Source organism: Diadema antillarum, unplaced genomic scaffold (genome assembly GCF_040938485.1).
Source record: "Diadema antillarum isolate AM-2024a unplaced genomic scaffold, OU_Dant_1.0 seq00000731_RagTag, whole genome shotgun sequence".
Taxonomy (NCBI): domain Eukaryota; kingdom Metazoa; phylum Echinodermata; class Echinoidea; order Diadematoida; family Diadematidae; genus Diadema; species Diadema antillarum.
In genome coordinates, this window is record NW_027271632.1 from 531,144 (window position 1) to 545,653 (window position 14,510).

A 14,510-nucleotide genomic window follows, 5' to 3' on the forward strand; every position below is an offset into this window, starting at 1 on the left:
AATGAAATTGTGCACACATACAAAATGGTGTGTTTTTATAATTCTATTGAAAGGGTGTACAACCTGCTGACTAATACACATAATCCTTGACAAATGAATACTTTTTGATAAATGTTGTGTCATTTCTTCAAATTATAATCCTCAATAGAAGCTGTTGCGTACAATTTGACAGATAAAAGCTTGTGGGGGGGGGGGGGGTAGAACATGACTATAATGATGCAAGCTTTATTATAACATGTCTGACCCACACAATGCCATGCATACAAGTACAATGTGGAATCAGACCTGTTCAAATGAAAAGCTTCTAAAAGCTCTAAATACCTTACACTACTGGGGCCCGTTGCATAAAACTTACCGTTGAATTTCAATGGTAACTACCGTCAAAATTAGGCATCACAGCCAATCAGCATCAAGGATTCTAAAATTTACCGCTAATTTGAAGACTTACCGCTAGAAAGGAGCGGTAAGTCCAGCGGTAAGGGTTTTATGCAACAGGGCCCAGATCTTGACTACATTTGTACATTTGGCTTCATGATTGTTAGTCTGTTGGTATGTTGTTGATGAAAATCTGAGAGACTGCACCGGCAAATAAAACAACTGCTAGTATATAAAAACATAGATTTATGGAGGCCATAGGAAGGATTCAAAGGAGCAAGAGAAAAGAGGATATACAAAGAGCAAACACCATGAAAGATGAAAATACCAATGCAATGAGGGGAAGTAATGATGCTGAAACAGAGGGTTAGGGATGGAGACAGAGTGAGAGGAATAGTAGAGACAAGAGGAAGACAGGCAAAGGTTACAAGAGCAAGAGTGATTACAAAGAGGAAACAGGAGATTGCTAGGAAAAGGGAAAAAATAGAAAATGGAAAAGAGGAAAAGTGCCAATAGTGTCACGTCTTGACAACTGGACAAGAAACTGTCCAGCCCTTAATGTAAGAGACAATATGAATTTATAGATAGGTCACCCTCTATCAGGTTTAATAGGGGCTGAAGAGCCAGGCAAAGTCTGGTGTCCAGACGGGACCACAGGCTGGCATATCCCAGCTGTCATTCACCTCCAGGAAAAGGCCAGCATTCAAAGGTCATGGCCTTCCATCGGAGAGCCTTCTCACTCTGTCTCCCTTTGCATTTTCCCCTCTTTCTTACACTAGGCTGGAGAGGAAGACTTCCCTCACCATCATTTTGAGAAGCAAAAGGGCATTTGTCTTTGTGTAAAGTCTTCTGAGTGACGGAAGTCCTTCTGCCTCTTCAATGATACACACACAAGAAGGTTGCTCTGCATTCTACTGGAGGAAATCAGTCACGAGTTGCTTCCCATTCATTGAACCTTCCCACCTTCTGTGGATATTCTCTCTTGAGTATCCATCCATCATGGGACTACATCATGAACGGAAGGACAGTTTGACGTTTCAGACTTGAGAAAACAGAAATATTTATTCAATAAACACTTACAGTGTGTCATGTAAATATATTCATGAAGTGGTTGCATTGTTTTCAATCTCTGTAAAAAAAATGACGACGTTCAAGTCATTGATGCGCCAGACAGATAAAGCGCTCATGAAGACCTAAATTTAAACCTTCCTCCTAGTGTCTGCATTGTTGTTGTTTTTTGTTTTTCATTTCACAAATACACACGGAGAGAAACACAGTCAAATGCGTAATCGGATTCTGGCTAATGGAGGTACTAACGCAGTTGATGACGTCTCTAGACCAGGAAAGAACAGAATGTGCCAGACTCTTCTCCAAGTCTGGAACAACATTTTGTGGTCGTTGTTGTTAATTCCTTGCTTGTCACTTGTTGCTAGCGTAGGCTACATACGATGACCATGACTTTTAACTTTTTCCTCCATGTAAATGCGTCTGGCACTGATCAGCGTGGGGGTGTTGATTCATCCCTCACCTCTCTTACATCTTGTTTTTTTGCCCAAGATCAATCGGGCTACATTAGTGCTGAATACCATTGATACGTTGCAACACCATGATCATCTGGGCTGGTCCCTGTTTTCTGTCACAACTCCTTCGCTGCTTGCCCCATGCTAAATCAGCTGCATCTGAAAATGTTTTTGATTGTCTGTTGAGAAATCCCATATCTTTCCTCTCCCCCCCCCCCCTTTTCCCTTGCAATTAAAGGCACATCCTTTGGTGTTGAAAGATACTGTATATTCAACATCTGATATCAAATTCAGAGAGCACAGGACTTTAAACAGCTGTTACGATATCACATATTTTTTTCTTGTCTCGATCTCTGTTTTGCTTCTACTTTATGATCAGAGTGACATCCATTAGAGTTGGAGAATGCTGTTTCATTTGAAAGTTGAAATCAAAGTGTGAGACCATGTAAGACTTTAAGGGTCTAAAATGTCTATTTCCTCACCCTCTCCTATTATTGCCTCTTTCCTTCCTCATTCTCTTATTGAAGATATACAGCCTTCAAATATGTGAAAATTAAAATAAAATTTCATCTTTCTCTCTCCTTCATTATTTTCTTAATGAAGGCATACAGCCTCAAAAATGAGAAACAAAAACATATATCTCACTTCAATGTCTCTTACTCTTCTCCTATCACTTTCTATTTAAAGACATTTTTGTTTAGAGTTTGAGAATGCAGTTTAAAACAGACAAATTACAGAAAAAATATTAATTGATGTTCTGACAATGACAAGTGATATCTTATAAACTTCACAACTCTCACTATTTGATATTGATTTTCATACGAGCAAGGAGACAAATTTATTTAAACTAGTGGTGATTGTAGATGGGTTCTTAAGGGAAAGGAATGTGGAGATCCAACTGAGTTAAGACCACTCTTAAGCACTTGTTAAAATTAGATGCAATATGATAAGGTAACCTAACAAGAGACCCGGGAGTCTCGCGCTCACCCGAGTATCGCAAGTTCACCTTCCATGCATTCTAGCAGACTCTTACCTGAGAACATTGGAAACTTGTGGGGGGTAGCTTTGAGAGCTGGGGGGGGCATGGTGTCCATTTGCATATATACCATCACACTGGTAAAAATACCTGCCAAGTACACTGTACTTTATAGAATGTTGGGCTATGTAGTTTGGAATAAAAAAGACTTAAAGCCCTATCACTTTTGATTCTACAGAAGAATATTACTTAATCTAGGAGGTTTGGACCCCTGGGACCCCACGGAAAGAATGGTGCCCATTCAAACACTTTGAGATCATATCCCCCTAGGAATGCTACTCGACAACTTTGGTGAAAATCCATTATGTTGTTTTCAGCAAAAAGATGAAAATTTAGGTGGGAATTTGGATCCACTTGGAACTACAATCATCAAAGTACAAACTCAAAGTAACTTTGCTTTATCACTTCTGGTTCTAGAGGAGAATTGTAAATATTCCTTAATGTTAGGGAGGGGGGAATTAGGCCCCCTCGGGTCCCCCAAGGGGAGCATGGTGCCCTGTTGAACAAACTGAGATCTTAACCCCCTGGCATGCTACCTGTCAAGTTTAGCAAATATTCATCAAGGGTTTTCAATGATTATGAACATGTACAATTTATATCACCATTTGGAGCCATCCCATCCCATTCCCTTGGGTCCCAAAAGGGGGGGGGGGTTACCCCTAATTCTGCCATGAACAAACTTGAAGCAACAGTCATCAATATACTGACTCATTGTATTAAGTTAGCTAAATCACTTCTGGTTCTAGAGAAAATCTTTAAAGATTTCTTACTGGGGGGGGGGGGGTGGGTTCAGCCCCTTTGGGGGGCCCTCAGGTGGGGCATGGTGCCCGTTTGATGAGATTGAGATTCTATACCCCTAGGAATGCTACCTGCCAAGTTTGGTGAAAATTCATTGTGGGGTTTTCAAGAAAAAAATGAAAATTTACAATTTAGGCCCCAATTTAGGCCCCCTGGGGCCCCCAGGTGGGGCATGGTGCCCATATGATGGAAATGAGATTTTATCCCCCTAGGGATGCTACCTGCCAAGTTTAATGAAAATTCATAATGGCACTTTCAAAAAAAAAAGATGAAAATGTACTGTACAATTTGGGCCCCATAAGGACCCCTCCTACCCCTCTCCAATGGGTCCCAAGGGGGGCATCCCTAATTCTGCCACGAATAAACTTGAAACTACAGTCATCAATGTACCAACTCATAGTATTAACATAGCTCTATCACTTCTGGTTCTCGAGAAGAAGATTTTTTAAGATTCCTTAATTTTTTTTATTTTTTTTTTTTGGGGGGGGGGTGTTTGGGCCCCTCTGGGGGTCCCCCAGGTGGGGTATGGTACCCATTTGAACAAATTTATATCCTGTCCTCCTAGGGATGATACCTGCCAAGATTGGTGAAAATTGGTCATGGGGTTCTAAAGAAGAAGATGAAAATGTAAAAAGTTTATGCACGACGCACGACACACGACGCACAACGGACGACGGACGCCGGGCGAAGAGCGATCGCTATAGCTCGCTTGAGCCTTCGGCTTAGGTGAGCTAAAAACAGATACTAGATAAAAGTGGCTTGGAATGATGTCATTCTTGGGACCACTTAATCGGAATACTATTGATAACTTTGATAGTACAATAGGCAGCAGTAATGATACATGAATTTAACTGAATTCAACAAATTTATGTCACTCATTCCTTTCTTTGAAAGTAAATTGTTTTAAAAATTGTTTTACCGAGGGTAGCCCCATCAGTGGTTTAATCACTGTTATTTTCAGGAATTTACAATATCCAAATCATCTTACATTCTCAAAAGTGATGCACAGAGGTATTGTGTTCAATACGTTTGATAGCTACAAACATCTTTAACTGTGTGATAATATACTTTGTCGGAAAGGAGAAAGGAGACAGCTGCATGGGTTCAGTGGCTTAGAAATGGCTACCTCTAACTTTCACCAAAATGGATGACATACAGTCTGAAAACACGTATGATTACAACACGGAACATGCAACATATATCTCTTTCCGGATTCCTCAAGACTGACTTTACATTATAGGCAAAGGCGGGTATATAATGAGTCATGCACACCATCCAGCATGAACATATTGTGAAACTGGATGCAGACCGTATACATCAACAAAACCAACACAAATATAAGAATATGGAAGTTGAAATTATGAGTGCCTGTTTTGTTATGACTAATTCTTATGAGATCAGAATAACTGATCAGCACAACTTTGGACAATATATCCAACAAGGCTGGGTAAATATAAAGAAATATGCAACATGTCTTTGGGTACCCTTGACAAAGCGCTTTTGGAAATATGTAATGATATTCCTTGTGTAGAATTAAATGTTTGAAGTGTTCAAAGAAGATGCCAGCCCCCCCCCCCAAAAAAAAAAACAAAACAAAAAACAAAACAAAAAAACAAAAAACAAAAAAAAAACTATAATTATACAGATAATACAGATTTAGATGAATGAATAATATACTTTTGCTCTGGAATGTGTAATCAGTTAACATTTTAGGTGATAATATCTTGACCATGGTAATGTGGAAAAGGTCTTTTGAGCAATGGTTTATATGTGATATTAGTGATATTTCATACACAAAACATGTGAGGAGTAATGTGAAAGTGATGTCACATTTTAAACTAAAAGTGACTCTCTTTAGTTGTCCATCAAATAACCTGGTAGGTAGGCGCTCAGACTGAAATACTTAAAAACTTTAAAACCAGGAGCAAATAGCTATAACTTCGATTAGGACATGCCCATGTTGCAATAACTTTTGCATTGCTTTGTATTTATGTGTGTGGAATATAAACATCATATGAAGATTCATTTTCACCATTACTTCAAAGGTTATCCAAGCCTTCGGTAATGAAGCTTGTTGGAGGTCTAGTACCAAATGGAGAAAGAAGGAAAGAATAAAATGCTTAATGTACATATTATAGTAAAAAAAACAACAACCACTAAATGCAAGACCTTTATTCATTATGAAACAAATGAATATTCATTCTATTCTGATATTTGCATCTGCACTTAAACTACTAAAACCCTACAAAAAAAATCAATAATCTCAAACATTGTAGCACATAGTTGGACTTTAAAAGCAAGTCTCCTGACAAACAATAAAAAAACCCTGATAAAATGATGTTACTTCCACTTTCATCAGGCTTACTTTAAATGGAATAGTTCTGTCAATTGTCTTCATACCTAACCTGACTTAAAAATAGTCTCTCATTACTCTTTTAATCCATATACTATGCACAATCCTGTGTTGTTGATAATTGTAAATGAAGGATCACTCTCATTTTCCTTTCCTGATACCCGATACGCCACAATGTATTTGTTTATCATGTCAAGTTTACATAAGATATCATAATGCATAATATCAAACAAATAAAAAATAGAGGGAAAAGGGTGATTAACCTAGACATTCAACCTTCAGCATCCACTGAAACCAAAACAATGGGGGAGGAAGAAAGGAAGGTTCACCAGATCTATAAAAAGCTTCACTAGCCCATACACTGGCCCCAGGATAAACAAAGACATCCGTCTGAAACAAACCAGCAGGAAGTGAATTCACTAAAATATCCTGATCAATGGAAATTTGGTTAGAAAATGCACTAGTCTGGTCTTCTTGTGAATGTTGGAAAGTGTTCATCATCCTGGCATATATACTCACAACTCTCTGGCTTGAATGACTTTTCCAGAAGCAGATCCATTTTCTTTTGACAGATTGCTAAGCACCAAATACTTGTCTGAATTTTTGGTGCTCTATTGTCATCATGAAGTCAGGACAAGAATGTTGTAGGTTCAAACAAGTTCTTTCAAATGAATTTTAAGTTTTGTACAAAAGCCCTGTGTAATATTGAGTGCTCTGTGGAGTCTATTTGGCAGCTTCGTTCTAAGTTAGCTTAGCTACTGTCAGTTGTTAGTTTGATTTTAAAACAAAAACAAACAAAATATAATACCTGGAAAGAAAAGAGACAGGGATTATTTCATCCAAGAAGATGAATTCTAAATCAACTGTTGTTACTGAAGGCAAAATATACTTGGCAAGACAAAATTGAAAAACGGACATATTCATGGATGATGCTGATGGTATCTTTCTCTTCCCTGCACTGGTAACTCAAACTGTCATGACTACGTAGCCACATGACAACATATTCATGAATTAACAAACAATGGACATGTACCTCTCCTCCATCAATACAGACATTGCAATGCACTTGAACATATTTAACACAAAACTACAGATTTCAGCTGTAATCAAAGCTTTTCCTCCTCTAGGGAGATTATTAGCTTCTGCCAATCTTGACCCCCATACATATCAGACTCTTAGAAATGTGTAAATGACCTCCCAAGTAAATATTACTCATAAGATTTGACATCAACTAAGCAAAGTCCTGATCGGGTATCATTAATAACAAATGTCACAGGGCAGCATTTGGCCAGACGCAGGAAAACAGTAGTGCCACCATCTTCATCTGAGTTTTGTTACTGAAACAATATAGAAACTAAACAGGAGTGACCACAAGTTGTCTTTGGGACTTCTCAGTGTCGTCTCTTGGCAAGTTGTAGCCCTGGGCGGATCTTCTCCAAGGCGGTAGATTGAATATCAGACAGCGCCATTCATCAAAGCCATGTGGGAGGCCCATCCTATATATCTGATCACTGCACTCTCCTGGGCTTGTGGAGGAACAAGCAGACGCCTGCATGACCTACTAACACGAGAGGTCAATATCCGTTTTATAGCATGTATAGGCCTATGTGCCTATCAAAGAACCCTCTTCTCCACTTTGAACAACATTTACAAGCACTTCGCGAATTAAGTACTTTAATGCAGTCAGACAGCTAGTATTGGTAGTCTGGAATGCAACAGTGTTATCACATATCATAGGCGAAATGTTGCCATAAGCTCACCTTCACTAATAAGCAATGTGTAGGATGTATCTTAAGACAGTAACAAGCATAATTTATCACTAAGTCCCATTTTCTGACCAAGTTCATTGACTTTGTCCTTCCAAAGATTAAACAACCAGCCAGATATTCTTTCTCCATTCATTTAATGTCATCACACATAAAGACATATCCACATGCTTATTTCCAAATCACACAATAATTGAACACTCTTTGATCTATTCAGGAACATTTAAAAACAGCATACTTTATACTGTAGATGTTGGAACTTAATTTTCATCTGTAATCCTCATAACTTCATTACGATGATCTTCTTTCACTCATACCAAAGCCCCCCATCTATTTACATACTCACTGAATGTCACATTTTGCTAAAGGTCTAAATATATGATAAAACTGATTTTGCAGCTGCAGTTCACTGACATTTGACATACAAATTGACCTTTATGTCTGCTGCTACATGAAGAAAAAACATCGCTTCCTCATTTAATTCCTTTTTTTTCTCTGTATAATTACATCCTCCTTACTAGTATGCACGTATTCTCTGCAGGGCTGCCAACCTTGAGTGAGAGTTTGGAGTGAGACACTGTGAGGGATATGTGAGTTTGGTACACGGAGATCTTGTATAGTATAGTGCAGGACTGTATACGCCATAAATATTTAGTAAGTCTAAATTTTCGGAAATTGGAAATCGGGACTTCTTGACAATTTTGTGATTGCTTAAATTCACTATCATGGAGTACAGTACTACATGGAGAAATGTGTGCGTGCACATCACATTCACGTCGGGATAAGAGCAAATATTTTCGCACGTCTATAAATTCCTAAATAGCACCTGACTCACAAAATTTGCTGAAATAAAAACCTCACAAAATATTTGGCGTATGCAGTACATGATCGAGCACAAACTCTGCAAAACCCGCCATACTACACACCATATACACGTACATGTAGTTATACATACAGATTAATCCAATAGCTTGTCTTTGCACGGGAATGATATTCATTGGTTAAGCTTTGTGCCTGCAGGAAAATTTTGAAACATTGGGCTTGGGCATACCGAATGTTCAGAATATCAGGGATTTTAGAGACCTTTTTTTTTTTAAACTTACTATTTTGGGGATTCAGTGTGAAAATTTGTTTCTCACAGTGAGAAAGTGAGACAGTTAGAAATGGGTGAATTGTGTGAGTCTCATGCTGCTTGTGACAGAGTTGGCAGCTCTGTAGTTGGAAAGTTTATTGTCCTATGACCATTAATGTGAAGTAATCTTAGGTAATCTAAATTATCAGTTTATCTTTTTTCCATGAGATCTATCACAGCAACAGCGGCATCAAACTAACTCCAGTGATTTTGTACATATCTCCTAATTGAGATCTACAGAGACAGTTACAGTCCCTGTAACTACATGAAATAACTCTTACGACAGCCAATGGAAACATTGTCTATTCTCAGAATATCCACATTATGTTTAAAAGCATCTCTGTTATATTCTTACCTTACGTACAATTATGAAATCACCTTTAAAAAGAAAAGAAAATGTGGAATAGGGCAGATGGTAAACAAATTATGTAGACTTGAGTAGGTGTAGTCCATTAAAAATAGACAATACCCACTGAGTAACAATTTTGGAATTTCGAATGGGCAGGGTCGGGAACTCAAATCTGAGACATCTATCTGATTCTTACTGGCATACGATAAAGCCAGGTATTCAACAGGTAGTTAAACTGTGAAGTGTAAGTTACTGTAAACAGGGCTAATTTACAAATTTCAAGAGTCAAGTAATATTTGCAAAATTGACGACTAGCAAAAATATTGCCTCTCGTAATACAAACGCAATGTATAACTCATTTCCAAATACTTCTTTCTCATTCTGTCATAGTGATTTCAGTCCTGACTTCAGCCACTCACAAATTTGCCTTACAAGTCTGAAGTTGTGACATACAGCTGTACACTCACACACACACACAAAAAGAAAAAAGTGGCATACACAATACAGGTACTCTACTTTATGTATGCCAAAGTTCTAGTTTCTCCAGTTTTCAAAATATTTGTGCTTCCTTCAATGAAAACTGTACTTGGTAGGATACTGGTGGCTTTATTCAACTTTAGATAAAATATATGCACTTAAAGACATGCACTTCTAAAGGTGGTGCTTAATACACACTGGTGCAGAAGTCTATAAATTGCCATTTTGTCCACTGCGTGTTATTTTTAGCTCTTTCAGAGGGACACATGAGAAGTTCTCTTGTTTATCGACAAATTCTTGGCTGACTTTGCATTTCTCTCACTATGAGAAACATGAGCTTCAATAATCAACAGAAATTCCTTGAAATATGGGATTGAAAGGTCTGGTGCAATTAATGACAGATTCATGATGCCTAATTATCCCTATTGCCAGGCTATAGAAAAGTGAAGGTAAGGATCAGAAGTGTCTGCTCTTGTAGCAAACATCTGGTAACATCTGAAATGTCACTAAAGTAATTTCAGTGAGCACAAACTTCAACATTAATGTTTTTAAGTTTTGGAAGCAAGCAGTATTTACTGGTGCAGTTCTCATTCTAATTCTAATTCAAAATCTAGGAATCTAGGAATCTCCTTCAAGTGCAGTGATGATCTATGTTCATTTGGATTGTGCACAAAAATATCATCAAAACCTTGTTTCCATCGATCAAATTAGCAACTGCAATCTTTCCTGACAGTTGTCACACTAAATTCTCACAACACCACAGATAAAAAAGTTGAAGTGAACGGCATATGTTCGTTTAAAAAAGATGTAATTTAATCTAATCTTGTTTGCAGGTCAATGAGAGATTGGGGGCAATGACAACATCACCTAAAGTTGCATATGTGATTTGCATATTTATTGTGACACAAAGTCGCAATCTTATGAAGACATACATCTGTTTGACAAATTTTGTGCCCTGTTTAATGAGACTTTTGTAATTCTGTGTTGGATAATCACTGCAAAGAACTGAAATACTGCAAAAGTGGGCACTTTGTGCTATTTCTTTTTTTTTTCTGAGCCAATTCAGTGATGTTTGCTTGTTTGGATGACATGATAGTTGGAAAAGAGGAAAAGAGAGAGACTATAGGTTTCATTTTCATCACAAAAAAAAAATCTAGACTTGACTTCTGATAAAACAACTACATAAAAGAGAAGAAACTGCCCTTCTGTCAATGATCTCCCAAACTCACATTCAAACTGCATGCATTCATGATGAAGGTTAACTGCTTTCAGAGCATATTTGGGGGTTACATTTGCATGCTTCAAAATTAAAATAATTCCATTTTACTGAAAGTATTTAGAGATAATTATAGAATAGAAGGATAAGCTCATTGCATAACGTTTCATATGAGGTTATTTGATATTCATAAACAGCTACAATATTCTTAAATTACAATGCATCCCTTCCTTTTAAGATTTGATTGTCTGACCTCCAGCTAAGCTAGACAGACATCAAAGCAACAGACTACAATTTAGACAAAAAATATCATTTTAATTTGATGAGGTCAAAAGGGAAGTCATTTTCTTTCTTTTGTTTAAAGGTATTTTGTACATTTCTTTATCACTGTAGTCCAATGGCAAAGTAGCATGTTATTCTAAGTTGATGGGCATTAAATTGATGTTCTCTGCAAAGCCATTTTTTTTAAGTAAACAATTTTATTGGTGTAAACCGACCTGTATTTATGAACTAAACAAACACTAATAAAATAGGGGCCATGGGGCTGTAAAACCTAGGAGGACATTTTGCAACTTTTGACTCCTCAATGCATCATAATACACATTTTCATAGAGCTCACATGCTATACAAAATTTTGATGCTGAAAGAAAACTTTCACATCCTACCAGCAAGACTGTTTCAACAGATCACTTGTTTCCATGATCTTGACAGGTCAGTCTTTAACTGTCTTCCTAATAGCCGCAACCACATGAAATCACACAGCAGCTCAGGTGAGGTCGCAACCGCAAAGTTGTGGGCTTTGACACTAACTTCTTGATAAAAGTCATATTTCACAAAAACATTTCATACATAATTTGCAGTACATCCACTTGTGGCTGTTACAAGAAAAAAAGAAAATTGAATCCTGTTTCTGATTGTTAATTTCCACCACAATTCTTTTAATGCTATGCTATTATTATCAAACCTATCAATAAAGTGCCAATAATTTGTATAAATGAATAAGTTAAAAATGCTGGAATATACTAGTATTCAATGTTCTTGCCAATTTCTTCTGGGGGAAATATGATTCCATATGATACCTTGGTGGGAGAAGCTACTGCACCGCCAACTTAACTTCGTATTTGCTACTGGATGCTGAACCATGAGTCATGAGCTGTTAGCGGAAGAATCTATGAGCACCCAGGGATAACCTCGGTCAGGATTCTTCTCCTTGAGGGTAGAGCCCCTCCCCCTACTCCCCTCTCTTGAAGGGGTAATAAAATTGACTTTAGTTTTCCTGTACTTCTGTGCCGCTTTCCTGCTGCCTCTCTCTGCTTGGGCAGGCCTATCCTGTTCGTTTTATGTAGACCAGCTGGGTATGGGGGGCATTTTCACTGGTAACTTTCCGCTGGGTGCTTGCACCACTCTCTGATATCTTCCATTTTCCCTTTCCTCATGGGGTTTACGGTCAGGTTGTGATTGTAGTTCTTGATGTTTTTGTGCAACAAGTGCAACTTGTCAGGTAGAGCACTCCCATGCTCACACTGTTTGATACTTTACTGTTTATGGTTTATGTCAGTACAGATGTGCAATGTGCTCCACATGAACTTTGAATATTTTTAATAAGTCAATGCCACTAAACTAGTGACTTCCTGGTTTACTTTCAGTAGAAAACTTATCACACGGAAGGATTGGACAGATCTCTTCCGTGTTGTAAGGTCTGCTAGCTTCAAATCTGCAAATATTTACACATGCTTTTGAACTTGGACAGTTGAATAATAATACACATTTTGATAGAACATATAAAATTCTAATCATTGTCTGATCAATGAAGCTCTAGGTGTGATGAAATATCCTATTTCTTGAGTTGCTGTAAAAGAAAAAAAAAATGGATTTGACCAGGGAGATGGAAGGGCCTCTTCTACTTGATTTCACTTTTTTTTCTTTTTTTTCTTTTTTTGGGGGGGGGGGGGGGGGCAAAAGTTCAATTACCTTTCACCTTACCTTTATCATCTCACCCAAGTAATTGTTTATCACTTTTTATTCCTTTTACTAAATCAAAATACCATGGGACATTGATATTTGATAGTTCAAGTTCGGTGACCTTTGACCTTTCGTGATTCTGCCTAAAGTCTCACCACCTCATCTATACCATTTGAAGCATGCATGGACCACATAACATGCTTTCCATAAGCCACCATAACCAGAATTAAGGTGGACAGTAAGATGAACAGACACACACACAACCCAAAACTATGGCTCTGGCATGGACCTACAATGCAGATAAAAAAACTTTGTTGTAATGTAGGTATCATAATAACTTGACAGCACCGCTACCAGATTTCTGACTAAACATAAAAAATTAGGGGATTTCTATGCTGCACATGACATGGGTATTATGTACAAGCATTCTCTTGACACAAGTGATTGTGCATCAACAGGCATAGGCTCCAGCATGTCTTTGGACTATAGAACTTCGCAAGTCTTCCTTGACAACATTTGTACAATAGAGATAGCACTTTTCATACCTATGTTCAACGGGTCTATTTTTAAACATGGGTTGGTATTTCTGTGCTTGTTGCAAGCTTGTGTGTGTCAGTCAGCATGCTAGTAATGGCTTAGTTCTCCACTACTACCTATTAATGAAATCATCAAGGACATATTGTCCGCAGACCACTAGCCCGATACCCAGACAAGAGAGTCTTAGACGATGTTGCGTGGCAAATCGTCTCTTTCCCCTCTCGTAACAGGATGCAATATCAATGGGATTATATGGCCAGTGAGCCAGGATCCACTCCTTCATGCCAAATCTCATTAACTTTGAAGTCTGTACATCGCCGAGGCAAGCTTGTTAGATAACTTGAGTTACAATGTATCCGTTTGTCAAATATGCAGAAGCAATTCTATAAGGCAAATTACAGAAGCATTTCCATAGTTATTGTTATGTTTTATAACCAAAAGTGTGATTTAATCATGCAGGAACAAAGCATAGAAGAAAGGATCTTTCCCCCTTACTGGCAGCAGGGGGGAAGGGGGGTAATTTAATGGGGAACCAGTTGAAATCTCTAGAGGAGGGCAAACGGACAGGGCAGCATCAATTCTTGAAGTTCTTCAATTTACCTCTGATTGGGGGCATCTTGGGTCCAGTCTCCTCCCCTGCTTCCTCATTGGCCAGTGCCAAGCCAAGGTCCTCCCAGCTCACAAGATGTTGCAAATTAAGGATGCCCTCCAGGGAGCCGGTGGAAGGATGTGCTAATGGGATGCTTCCCGGACCATACACGCTGAAGTAAGGTTTCTTTGCCATTAAGGAAAATGCAGAGGGGGTGTTTATTGGGGAAAGGGGGAAACAATGTCAGAAGCGGTGAACGTTGGGACAGTCGACCGCACAGTCAATTATGGGTGAAATTGCTCAGAGATAAATTAATTACTGTGGCTAATGAGAGGTGGAAATGTTTATGTTTTGAAAATACCATTGTCTCAGAACAAAAGAATGAGAGGCAATGCCATCA

The 14,510-nt window shown here is 38.2% G+C and overlaps 1 protein-coding gene across 1 annotated transcript in view; it reads right to left on the minus strand.

The window, feature by feature from the left end:
• LOC139738221 (uncharacterized) overlaps positions 1-14,305 on the minus strand; it is a 41,194-nt gene extending 26,889 nt beyond the window's left edge. Inside the window, exon 1 of the mRNA XM_071648877.1 lies at positions 14,122-14,305. Within this exon, the coding sequence (XP_071504978.1) occupies positions 14,122-14,305 (184 nt within the window). The remainder of the gene's footprint in view (positions 1-14,121) is intronic.
• Positions 14,306-14,510: the final 205 nt, after the last annotated feature.